Genomic DNA, 13816 nt, shown 5'->3' with positions numbered 1-13816 from the left:
TTATCCTACTGCTTTGGATTCTCGTTTCTAATAAATGTATGGTTTTGATCGTTACAAGATAATTTTTGTTTCCAAAACCAGATTTTGTTTCTGGCTATTGGTGTAGGTTTATTTAACATTTTATATTCCAATTAAAGTTTTTCTTTAGCGACGTACTAATCTTTTAAATTTACTTACTTTAACCATTGTATTTTATTTTTGGTCATTATTATTAATCCTTTGAAGGTGAATTTTTTTTAACGTTTTGATATATATCTTTTTCATTTTTTGTGTAACTAAGATGGTGGTTTCTTTTCTAAAATATTTCTTGCTTTTTTAAAATTTCGCCATTTTTTTGTCGTCTTCTTCGTATAATGCCTTTCTTATCACATCCTAACTTTTATTTGTTCGGGTTTTAACCCGATTTATAAATTGGCAGTGTTTATATTCTTTTTGGTTTTTTTACTAGCAATTATATTAAGAAGTCTGTTTTAGTATAGTGTTAATTACTTTTTAGGATTTTGGGTGGATCTTTTTTTTCTCCTTTATATATCTGGAGTCGCCTTCTGGAGACATGGGGGTAGATTTAGTCTCACACCTTTTTTGTCCTGGTCTCCTTTAGGCTCAGGAGGGTCTTTTTTACGTGGGTGGTGGGCGGGGGGGGGGGGTTCCTTTCTAATTCTATTGCTCTTTTTATTAGTTTTTCTAGTTTTCTCATTTGGGCTGATTTCAAACTACTAAAATGTCCGCCGTGTCATCATTTCTGGGTTCTCCCCTTATTTTTGTTCCTCTTCCGGGTGCATGAGTTCATACTTTGGTTAACTCTTTATATACCAAAGGGTTGATTTTAGAAATATGGCTCAGACCATTAATTTTGTCTCTTGGAACACTAATGGCTTAAACCATCTGATTAAACGGAAAAAGATTTTTAAAGTATTCCAGAGACTGAATGCGCATATTATTTTGGTACAAGAAACTCATGTGAGGAAAGAGGAGAATCAACTTTTTTTTAGGTTTTGGAGGGGGTCAACAGTACCATTCGAATTCGAATGCCAAAGTAAAAGGAGTTTCAATTTTTATTGACTCCTCTATTGCATTTGTTCAACACGATATTATTTCGGATCCGAGTGGTAGATTTTTGTTAATTACTGGGTTGCTTTTTAATAAGAAGGTTGCTATGGTTAATGTTCATGCTCCAAATGTGGAGTATCCTGATTTCTTTAAGTCTTTATTTACTTTGCTACCTAATCTAAATGAATATATGTTAATAATGGGTGGTGACTTCAACTGCTGTTTAAATCCTTTGCTGGGTAGATCTATATCCATTCAGACTTTACCAAATAAGTCGGCCACTTACATCAATTCTTTTTTGACTGATAATGGAATTTTCGATATTTGGAGATTTCTGCATCCTAAGGACAAAGAGTTTTCATTTTTCTCACATGTTTATCATTCTTACTCGAGAATTGACTATTTTTTCATTTTCTCTCATTTTATTCCATCTGTAACTGGTTGTAATTATGACATTATAGCCATCTCTGATCATGCTCCAATGAAACTTTCTATTAAATTAATGGATACAACTAATACTAAGCAATGGCGATTTGATTCTACCTTACTGCAAGATCCGGATTTCATTAAATTTATGAAGGAACAGATTGATTTCTTCTTTTCAACTAATTTCACGGATGAAATTTCCTGCAGAATACTTTGGGACACTTTTAAAGCATATATACGTGGACAGATTATCTCCTATCTGTTGGTTTGAGAAAACGTATTAAGAAGGAAACTCTTTTATTGGTTGATAAGATTGAAGAAATTGACAAGAACTATTCGATTGCTCCTATTAAGGAACTTTACAAACAAAGGGTTGAGCTTCAAATGGAACACAGTTTATTACTTACATCTTCGATTGAAAATCAATTAATGAAAACCAGAACTGATTTTTATATACATAGTCATAAATCGGGTAAACTGTTAGCTAACCAATTGAAGAATGCTTCGGTTAAACATCAAATGATTAAGATTCGTCAACAGAATGGTGAACTGACAGTTAACCATGATGAGATAAACAAATCTTTTCAAGATTTTTATACCTCCCTGTACCATTCTGAATTTCCTCATGATCGTAATACCATGCATGATTTTCTTGGGAAATTGAATTTTCCAAAATTATCATCAGAAGAACTTTTAATATTAGAAACTCCTATTACGGATGCAGAAATTAAAGGTGTTATTTCGTCTATGAATTCTGGGAAAGCACCAGGTCCAGATGGGTATACAGTGGAATTTTTAAAATGTTTTTCCTCTACTCTTTCTCCTTGGTTATACAAGGTTTTTGAAGAAGCAATTAGACAAGGTAAATTGCCGCAATCTTTTTATAGAGCTTCCATTTCTTTAATATTGAAAAAAGATAAAGACCCTACTGACTGTGCATCCTATAGACCAATATCCTTATTGAATGTAGATTCCAAGATCTTTTCCAAGTTACTGGCAACCAGGCTGGAGAAGGTATTACCTCAAATTATCTCGGAGGATCAAACTGATTTTATTAAAAATCACTGTTCTTTTTTCAATATTAGGAGATTATTGAATATTGTTTATACTCCTTCACGCAGCACCTCAGAATGTGTCATTTCATTAGATGTGGAGAAAGCATTTGATAGAGTTGAATGGCCATATTTATTTACTGTGCTTGAGAAGTTTAATTTTAGTCCGACATTTATATCCTGGATTAAATTGATATATCATACTCCAGTAGCCTCAGTTTTTACTAACAATCAAAGATCTCCCTTTTTTCGTTTATTTCGGGGGTACCAGGCAAGGCTGTCCTCTTAGTCCATTATTATTTGATATTGCTTTAGAACCTTTGGCAATTGCTATTAGAGAATCACCTAACATTTTTGGCATTACTGGCGGAATGGATATACATAAGTTATCATTATACGCAGATAACTTGTTATTATATATTTCTGATCCTGAGAAATCCATTCCTGCAGTTACATCATTGTTGGTTCAGTTTAGTAATTTTTCCGGGTATAAATTGAATCTTAATAAGAGTGAATTGTTCCCCTTAAATAGACAGGTTCCAATTTATGGAAATTTACCTTTTAAATTAGTTAATGACTTTTTTTATATATACTTGGGGATTAAAATTACAAAAAATCATAAGGAGATATTCAAGGTTAATTTTTTACCCTTAATTGATCAGATTAAATGTTTGTTCACTAAATGGTCACCATTATCTTTATCTCTGATAGGTTGGATTAATGCTATTAAGATGATTATTTTACCCAAGTTCTTATATATATTTCAAGCAGTACCAATTTTTATTCCGAAATCCTTTTTTGACAATGTTGATTCAAAAATATCCTCATATATATGGCAGAACAAAAATCCTAGATTAGGTAAAAAATATTTACAGAAGGCAAGGAAGGAAGGTGGATTGGCATTGCCTAATTTTAGATTTTATTATTGGGCAATTAATATTCGATATTTGAAATGTTGGTTAAGGGATTGGGATTTATCTCCTAGCCCTCATTGGGTAAATCTGGAAATTAAATCTGTACAAGGATTTTCATTGGGTTCTATTTTAGGGACTTCTCTTCCCTTTGCTCTTTCTAAATTGCATAAATGAATTGACAATCCGATAGTCAAACACACTTTACGTATATGGTTTCAATTTCGGAAATGTTTTGAGTTGAATCAATTTGTTTTAACTATTCCTATTGTATCCAATTTCTTTTTTGATCCTTCTATTATGGACCAAGCTTATTCAGCTTGGAAGACTAAGGGAATATTATGATTTTCTGATTTATTTTTGGATAATTGTTTTATGTCTTTTGAACAATTATCTAATAAATGTAATTTGCCTAGATCTCATTTTTTTAGATATTTACAGATTAGGAATTTCTTAAACACTGTACTTCCTACCTTTCCAAATCTTGATTCTTCAGGTATTTTGGAGAAATTGTGAGAACTAAATCCTTTTCAGTAAGGTGTAATATCAAATGTTTACAATATAATTATGAAAATACATTGAGAGGCCTTTTATAAGATTAAAAATGATTGGGAAAGAGAACTTAACTTTACTATCCCTATTGAGAATTGAGATAAAATTCTTCAATTAGTTAATTTATCCTCTGTATGTGCTAAACATTCATTGATACAGTTTAAAGTTGTGCACAGGGCTCATATGTCCAAGGATAAATTGGCTCGTTTTCATTCCCATATAAATCCTATATGTGACAGATGTCATTCTGAGATAGCTTTAACTCATATGTTTTGGTCATGTCCACTTTTGAAAAAATATTGGAAAGACATTTTCGATATTGTTTCCACGGTATTGAACATTGATTTACAACCTCATCCTATTACTGCAATCTTTGGTTTACCAATGATGGAATCAATCCATTTATCTTCTTCTACTTGTCGGATGATTGCATTTCTTACATTAATGGCTAGAAGATCTATTTTGTTGAATTGGAAAGAAATTAATCCCCCTACCGTATTTCATTGGTTTTCTCAAACTATGTTATGTCTAAATTTGGAGAAAATTAGAAGTGTTGTATATGACCCTTCTATTAAATTTGAAAAGATTTGGAGGCCATTTATTCAATATTTTCACATGATGTAATTTGACCCTGTTCCAATCCTACTTATTTTTCCGGTTTTGATTTTATATATATGTTGAGAGGATCGCAGTTGGGGACACTGATGATTTTGTATTTTTTTCATATAGATACTATAAACAGCCCGTTTTTTTTCCCCTTTATTAGTGGTTAGTTTGTTAGATTAGTTTTTCTTAGGGTAATAATATTTTTTTTCTTTTTCTCTTTTCTGTTTTTTTTCCAACATGATTTACATAGTTTTTTTTGTTTCGTTTATATGACATTTGTATCATTCATGATTTGGGAAGACTTAACTATATTGTACTTATTGCTTGTGTATCCTTTTATGTTCATTTTAATTTTGTAAGTTTGTAATCCTATTATCTATGTACTAATCTTATCATGTTGATATTAATAAAAAGATTGAAAAAGAACAAAATGTATGGTAGAATTGCATTTGCCTTTCTTACTACCATCTCAACCTGCAAGCTAACCGATAAGGAACCTTGGACTAGAATTCCCAAGTCCTGTTGCATATCCAGTTTCTGAATTTGCTCCCCATTTAGAAAATAGTGTACACATTTATTCCTTCTACCAAAGTTTATGACTGTACTCTTCTCTGCACTATATTTTAGCTGCCACTTCTTTGCCCGTTCTTCTAATCTGTCCAAGTCCCTCTGCAGATCCTGCTTTCTCAATGCAGGTAATTCCCGAGTTATGAACGTCCAATTTACGAACAACTCATACTTATGAACCGAGGAAGGAGAACGCCTTCCGCCATTTTAAGTCGTTGCCGTTGATACTGTGTTGAGTGTGTAACTTTGAATTTGACTTAAATTTTTCTTAGTAAGATTCACCCTGACCCCACCCCCCTTTTCCAGTCGGCTGATGGCGCAGTGAGATCAGCACCGGGCTCGAGACCGGAGGTTCCCAAGTTCCATTCAGTGACAGACCGCTCCCAAGCACGCCAGGTTGACGTCGAGCTCGCAACTTGACCTCGTAAAAAAAACACTGCCCCCTTCAGTTTAAATTCCCACACGGAATATTGAGGATCAAATACCCTAACCCAGCACAGCCCCACTTGTCCCATTTAACCTGTCTCAGTGCAGTGGACTTTAGGACCTGGGGAAATTAGTGCGGTGGTGCTTAGGACCCAGCGGAACTTGGGAGCTGGTGGAGGTCGGGACCCGACGCCCGCAGTGTTTCTGTTCCGTTGATGGGAAGTGATTGCGATTGAAAATAAAGTGGAAATAATAAAGCATTTGTAAAGAGGTGAAACGCCATCGGTCATTGGAAGAGCGTTAGGCTACAGTCGGTCAATGATCGGAACAATTTTAAAGGATAAAGTGAGAATAATGGAACATGTGAAAGGCCCGATGAAAGCTACAATTATTTCTAAGCAACACAGTGGTTTAATTATTGGAATACATACGTTTCTTAAGTATTTTATATGCATAGAAAGGTACAATATATACTATATACTAAAACAAACGTTTGACTAACTGACGCTAAATAATACCAGATGTACTTGTTCCGACTTACGTACAAATCCGACTTAAAGATGGAGTCAGGAACGGAATTCTTTCGTAACCCGGGGACTGCCTGTACTACAGGCCCTTCTACCTATCTTTGTATCATCTCCAAACCTGGCCACAAAACCTTCAATTTTGTCATTCATATCACTAACAGAAGTAGCAGACCTAACACCAACTCCTGCAGGATACCACTAGTCACTGGTGTACAACCAGCAAAAGGCCCCTTTTCTTCTACTCTTTGCCTCTGCCAGTCAGCCAATTTTCTGTCCTTGCTAGTTTTTTCCTGTAATATAATTGGGCTCTTATTTTGCTTAGCAGCTTCAGGTATGGCACCTTGTCAAGGACCTTATGAAAATCCAAGTAAACAACATCCACTGACTCTCCTTTCTCTATCCTGCCTGTTATTTGCTCAAAGAATTCCAACAGATTTGTCAGGCAGAATTTTCCCTTAAGGAAGCTGTGCTGACTTCGGCCTATTTATAGTGTGCCTTTAAGACCTCATCCTTAATAATGGACTCTAACATCTTGCCAACCACTGAAGTCAGACTAACTGGCCTGTAATGTCTTGTCTTTTGCCTCCCTCTTTCTTAGAGAGTGGAGTGGCATCTGTGATTTTTTAGCCCTCTTGATCCGATCCAGAATCTAGTGATTTTTGAAAGATCATCACTAAGACCTCCACAATCTCTTCAGTTATCTCTTTCAGGGTGTACTCTATGTGATCCAAATGACTTATCTATCTTCAAACCTTTTAGCTTCCCAAGCACCTTATCCTTAGTAAAGGTATTTGCTCACACTTCTGCTCTTAATACACTTGAATTTTTGGTAAGCTGCTGCTATCTTTCCCAGTGCCCTAGTGAAGTATGAAAAAAAAACTTACTGAGTTCATCAGCTATTTTTTTGTTCTCAGCATACTACCTCTCCAGCATTATTTTCCAGCGGTACAATGTCCACTCTTGCCTCTCTTGACCCTTTATATATCTCAAAAAGAAGTATCCTATTTTATAGTATTGGCTTCATATTGCATCTTTTCTCTTATCGCTTTTTTTTAGTCGCCTTCTGTTGGTTTTTAAAAGCTTTTCAATCCTCTAGCTTCCCACTAATTTTTTTCTGTATTGTATGCCCTCCCTTTTGTTTTCATGCTGTGACATCTCTAGTAAGCTGCAGTTGCCTCATTCATACTTGGGATGAACTGATCCTGCATCTTCTGAATTACTCCCAGAATCTCCAGCCATTGCTGCTCTGTCATCATCCCTGCTCATGTTCCCTTCCAATCAGTTTTGGCCAGATTCTCTGGCGTGTCTCTGTGGTTACTTTTATTAAGCTGTAATACTAATACATCTAATTTTAGCTTATCCTCTCAAACTGCAGGGGGGCTTCTATCATATTAAGATCAATGTCTGTTAAAGGTTCCTTACCTTAAGCTCCTTAATCAAATCTGGTTCATTACACAACATCCAGTCCAGAATTGCCTATTCTGTAGTGGACTCAACCACAAGCTACTTTAAAAAGCCATCCTATAGGCATTCTACAAATTCTTGTTCTAGGGATCCAGCATCAACCTAGTTTTCCCAGTTTACCTGCATATTAAAATCCCCCATGACCATTGTAAAATTGCCCTTTTTTATATGGCTTTTCTATCTCCATTGTAACTGGTACCCCACATCCTAGCTACTGTTTGGAAGTCTGTATATGACTTCCATCAGGGTATTTTTACCCTTGCACTTAATCTTAACTCTACCCACAAGAATTCTACATCTTTCTGTCACCTTTTCCTGAGAATTTGATTTCATTTTTTACCAGCAAAGCCAAGCTTTCAATACGATGTGTAACCTTAGACATTAAGCTCCCAGGTAAGATCTTATTTGAACACAACTGTGATGACCACAATATCATACCTGCTGTTCAGTAGTAGGCAACTTGCAGTGGGTCAAGGTTGTCTTAAAGGCTGGAATTAACACAGCCTCTCAAAGCACTTCATGAGTCAGAATCAGGTTTAATATCACTGGCATGTATCATAAAATTTCTTGTTTTGTGGCAGCAATACCTAATAACAAAAATATCTAATTTAAAATAAGAAATATATATATATATATATATATAAATAAATAAATACAGGTAGTCCCCGAGTTACGAACGTCCGATTTACGGACAACTCGTACTTACGAACCGAGGAAGGAGAACACGGTCCGCCATTTTAAGTTGGATTGCGATGCCGTCTGCCATTTTAAGTCATTGCTGTTGACACTGTGTTGAGTGTGTAACTTTGTATTTGGCTTAAATTTTTCTTAGCAAGATACACCCTGACCCTGCCCCCGCCTCGTTCCACTCAGCTGGTGGCACAGTGAGATAAGCACCGGACTCAAGAGTGGAGGTTTCCGAGTTCGATTTAGTGACAGACCGCTCCCGTGCCGGGTTGATGTTGATCCAGTGACTCCTATACCATCCATGCCAGGTTGATGTCAAGCTCACAACTCAACCTCGTAAAAAAAAAAACTGCCACTTCCAGTTTAAATTCCCACGTGAAATATTGTGGAGGATCAAATACCCAAACCCCCAGCACACTTGTCCCATTTAACCTGTCTTAGTGCAGTGGACTTTAGGACCTGGGGAATTCAGTGCAGTGGTTCTTAGGACCCAGCGGAGCTCGGGAGCTGGCGCAGCTCAGGACCCACCCGCAGTGTTTCTGTTTCGTTGGCGGGAAGCAATTACCATTGAAAATAAAGTGGGAATAATAAAGCGTTTGGAAATAGGTGAAACGCCATCGGTCATTGGAAAAGCGTTAGGCTACAGTCGGTCAACGATCGGAACAATTTTTAAGGATAAAGGATAAAGTGAATAATGGAGCATGTGAAAGGCCCTGCCCCGATGAAAGCTACAGTTATTACTAAGCAACGCAGTGGTTTAATTATTGGAATACATACCTTTCTTAAGTGTTTTATATGCATAGAAAAGTAAATTATCTACTATATACTAAGACAAACGTTTGACTAACTGACGCTAAATAATACTGGATGTACTTGTTCCTACTTACGTACAAATCCAACTTAAAGACGAACTCAGGAACGGAACTCGTTTGTAACCCGAGCACTGCCTGTATTGCAAAAAGAGAGCAAAAATGAGCTAGCGTACATGGGTCCATTGTCCATTTGGAAATCTTATGGCTGAGGGGAAGAAGCTGTTCTTAAAAGCTGTGTGTGTATCTTCAGGTTCCTGTACGGCCACCTTGATGGTAGCAGTGTGAAGAGGGCATGTCTTGGGGGATGGGGTTCTTAATGATGGATGCTTCCTTTATGAGGCATTACCTTTTGGAGGTGTCTTCAATGCTAGGGAAACTAGTGCCCATGATGGAGCTGACTGAATTTTCAACTCTTCCGATCCTGTGCAGTGGCTCCTCCGTGCCAGACAGTGGTGCAACTGGTCAGAATGCTCTTCATGGTACATCTGTAGAAATTTGTGAGAGTCTTTGGTGACATACTAAGTCTCAAACTCCTAATAAAATATAGCTGCTGTCATGTTTTCTTTGTAATTGCATCAATATATTGGAACCAGGATAAATTTGGAGACATTGACATCCAGGAACTTAAAACTACTCAACCTTTCCATTACTGATCCTTCTAAGAGGACTGGTATGTGTTCCCTCGACTTCCTCGTTCTGAAGTTCACAATCAATTCCTTGGTCTAACTGACATTGAGTGAAAGGTTGTAGTTGCAATACCACTCAGCTATCTGAAATATCTCACTCCTGTATGCCTCCTCGTCACCATCTGAAATTTTGACAACAATGTTTGTGTCATTGGCAAATTTATAGATGGCATTTGAGCTAAGGATAGCCACACAGTTGCGGGTTTAGAGACAGTAAAACAGTGGGCTGATTTTCAGTGAGAAGGAGATGTTATTTCAGATCTACGTTGACTGGTCTCCCGATGAGGAAGTCAAGGACCCAGTTGCAGAGAGGGGTACAGAGGCCAAGTTTTAGAGCTTGTTGATCAATATTGAGGGTATGATGGTGTTGAATGCTGAGCTGTAATCAATTAACAGCAGCCTGATGTAGGTTTTGCTATTGTCCAAATGATCCAAGGCTGAGTGGAGAGTAGCATCCAAAGTGGACTAATTGTGGCAATAGGCAAATCGCAGCTAGTCCAGGTCCATGTTTAAACAGGACTTGATTCTGGTCATGACTAACCTCTCAAAGCACTTCATCACAGTAGATGTGTGTAGTCATTGGTTGATGATAGGGCAGTAGCCATTTAAACACATATCTGGGGCCTAGGCAAGATCTTGGTACTGTACCTTCCTAAGCACTACCCTCTTGAGTGCTAATTTGTATTAATGTTCTTGGTCCTAGAGTAAAAATATACAAGCTATTATAGTATCTTAATAAATAATGTAATAGTCAAAACAAGCTGCACTCCTCAAGTACTTTAATAAAGATGTCTGTTGGCCTGTAGGTGCTTTTCCAAGTATCTGCTGCAAACCCATGGATACTGTGATGGGTGCCTGGAGTCAACCTACACCCATCATTTACGCTGTTGCAACAATAAATTTGTCATAGTTTTCTGTGGAGATACGACTGGTGATAGTGTTGGGTTGGCTCAGGTGTGTGGTGTGATTGTTAGCATTGCAAAGAGGTGCTGAGCTCCATCTTAGCAGGCACAGCATACTGGCAGCATCTGCTTCATGTGGTATCAGACCCTTAAGCTTCATCTGTGGTTATGTATGATGGAGGTAGCTGTCACCAGCACAGCAATTTCTCTGCGAAAAAGCTCTTGTGGTTCCAGGAATTTGAGCTTGTAGAATCAGGGCATTGTGTTCACTTGTGGAGCAATCACTGCTGTTTCCCGACAATGGCCCTCACTCACCATACCAGCCAGGGCTTGGCATTAGAGACCAACGCAACTTGCCCAACATCTTCAGGCAGCTTCTCCATTATGAACAATGTGCGATTCTTTGATGAAGAACTTCAGGCAAGGAATAAAGGAGATTGCTATTGCAATAATGGGAAGAGCAAAAGTTCACATTAGATTCCCAGCAGTGCGACACTGTCAATTACACATTGCTGTATGTTATAATGCTTTCTTTTAGTTTTGATTACGTCTAGTGTTCTCATTCCTGAGAACACAATTAAGGCATGCAACTTGGTAGTAGTATATTGTGCACACTTTTGGTGGTCTTAATTGAGAAAAAGATATACTTGCCATAAAGGGAGTGGTGTGGGAATTCATCACATTTTGCAGGGTTGGCAGTGTTGCCCTAGGAAGAGGGAATAAATTGACTAGGTCTGCATTTAGATCCCATTGGAACTTTAATTTTAAAAAATCCAGGCATGCCAGTGTTGTTGCAAAATGGACATTTTTCTAGCTGAAGAGTCTGGAACTGTGGGCAGTGGGTTCAGAATATGGAGCATGCCTGATTTCTTCAAACTGTGCTGAATCTTTGGAATTCTCTATCCCAAATAACTGTGGGGACTTATTCACTGTGCTCATTTAAAACTGATGGATAGATTTCTGGATGTAAAAGATATCAAAGGATATGCAAGAATAAGGTACTTAGAAAGAAAATCAGACATGATTTTTGATGAATGACAGAATAGGCACAAATGGTCATATGGGCAATTCTCATTCCCAATTCCTGTGTTATTGTAGGAATTATTTTTATATTGTAGGAAATATTGCTTTGATTTGTGCGCAGCATGGTTCCATGAAAGTGAAGTAATAATGGCATGAAAGTCTGTATCAGGAATATTTTAGCTATCATCATTGTATAGAAAATTGCATACATCATTAACACTTTCAGCTGCTAAGACAATTATTTCAGATACTGAAAGGCCTGGATAGAGTGGATGCGAAGAGGATATTTTCATTAGAGAGTCTAAAATCCCAGGGCACAGCATCAGAACAAAGTGACATTCCTTTGAAACTGAGATGAGGAGAAATTTCTTCTGTCAGCTGGTGATGAATCTCACAATTTCATTGCCACAGAGAGCAGTAGAGGCCAAGTCATTGGGTATATTTAAGGCAGAGATTGATAGATTCTTGATTAAGAGGTTAAGGGTTGCAGGGAGAAGGCAGGAGAAAGGGGTTGAGGAATAAAAAATACCCATGATTGAAAGGCAGACCAAATTCAGATCTTATAAATTTTATTGTTGTAACACAAAAATGCTTTTGTAAGAACATCATTAGATCAGTTAATAATAATGTTTCTAATGTTCACACAGTGAATTAAGGCAAACAAACAATTTAGAAGGTATTTGCTGGGCAGGATATATCATCCATAGCACTTCAACCAACATGATAGTATACTTGCGATTTACTAAGCTCTCAGTGATGTTTGAATGCCAGTGAAGACTGAAGTTTTATAAATGTCTTCTTCTCGGAAAGAGAGAATTGTGTTTTATTGTTAAATCATAAATGACATTAAATGTAACATAATTGAAAATATAGTTTCATTACACACTTGTGAATAAGCAAGATATTTTTAAGAGCTATGATATTCTTCAGAGGGGGGTCTTTGCAGCTATTGCATCTTAGACAAATATGTTGAACTTTCACATTCGAATTTGGATGTGCTTGTGAAATTGAAAGACCATCTTGGTATTTGTGAGTTAAAGACTTAATAAAACATGTAACTTAATTTTGGTGAAGCACAGTAAAACTTCTAAAAACTTCAAATTATATGCTTTATTTATAGGTTATCCTCTTTGGAAACTGTAATCATGACAGCGGAGGAGACTATCAATGTTAAAGAGGCAGAAATAATCAAGCTAATCTTGGATTTTCTTAATTCAAGGAAACTCCATATTAGCATGCTGTCTCTTGAGAAAGAGAGTGGTGTCATAAATGGACTCTATTCAGATGACATGCTTTTTCTCAGGTATGTGGTTTAGTTAAGAACTTTATTTTACATTGTGGATGAAATAACATTCAAAAAAACAAAACCATTTATACACTTTCTGAATCAATTTTTTTTGTACATTTCATTTCACTTTGCTTTGTATCATCATGTCTTATTTCATCAATCCTTTCCTGCGTGCTTCATCCACTGTTGATATTTTCTAGCACCTTTCTTTATTAAATGACTTGTTAAAAATACTTATTTCATGAATATCATTCAGTTCTACTCATATCATTGCCCTGAAACAAATGGCTCCTTTCTTGCAGTTTTTACTTAAGTTTTCTAGCCTGTGCATGTTCAAGGATTGATTATTTAGAGAGCTTTTTTGTGCTGAGTTGGGAATATCTTTGTTGGGTTTTGTTTTTGTATGTATTATACACTGTATTCACATTGCCCAAATTCATTTTATGGGTTGTTCAAAAAATGGTTTGCTTTTATCATCCTGAACTCAATATTTAGAAGTACCGCATCTAAGTTAATTTAATTCATAAAACCTCCTGGAAATACTCAGCAGTGAAGAATAATTTCCTGGAAATGTTCCATATGAATTGATTCACAAGTGACCACAAGTCATCACTGATAATTTGCTTAACAGGAGTCTTTCCAATAACATCCCTTATGCCACTTTGTGCTATGAAATTATCAGATTCTGTTCTGCTCCAAGTGCAGAAAACCCTGATAATCCAGTATCTAATTAGTTGAACGTCCCTATGGTCCGAGAGTCTTATCTTACTAGAACACTAGTTCTTGTGCTCCATGCATACTGAGTTCACTGGAAATTTTGTTATACTACTTTGTAAT

The 13816-nt window shown here is 36.7% G+C and overlaps 1 protein-coding gene across 4 annotated transcripts in view; it reads left to right on the top strand.

Annotated features, from left to right (window-relative positions):
- The window catches only part of LOC140737188 (WD repeat-containing protein 47-like), a 61160-nt gene that overhangs the window by 15890 nt on the left and 31454 nt on the right, over nt 1-13816 (top strand). For all 4 annotated transcript variants that reach the window (XM_073063433.1, XM_073063432.1, XM_073063431.1 and 1 more), the window contains exon 2: nt 12812-12994. In XM_073063433.1, coding sequence (XP_072919534.1) covers nt 12837-12994 — 158 coding nt within the window. In that variant the 5' untranslated portion in view covers nt 12812-12836. The remainder of the gene's footprint in view (nt 1-12811; nt 12995-13816) is intronic.

Source organism: Hemitrygon akajei, chromosome 12 (genome assembly GCF_048418815.1).
Source record: "Hemitrygon akajei chromosome 12, sHemAka1.3, whole genome shotgun sequence".
NCBI classification, from domain to species: Eukaryota; Metazoa; Chordata; class Chondrichthyes; order Myliobatiformes; family Dasyatidae; genus Hemitrygon; species Hemitrygon akajei.
The sequence above is the reverse complement of the archived record's forward strand: the minus strand, read 5'-3'. Positions and strand labels throughout refer to the sequence as shown.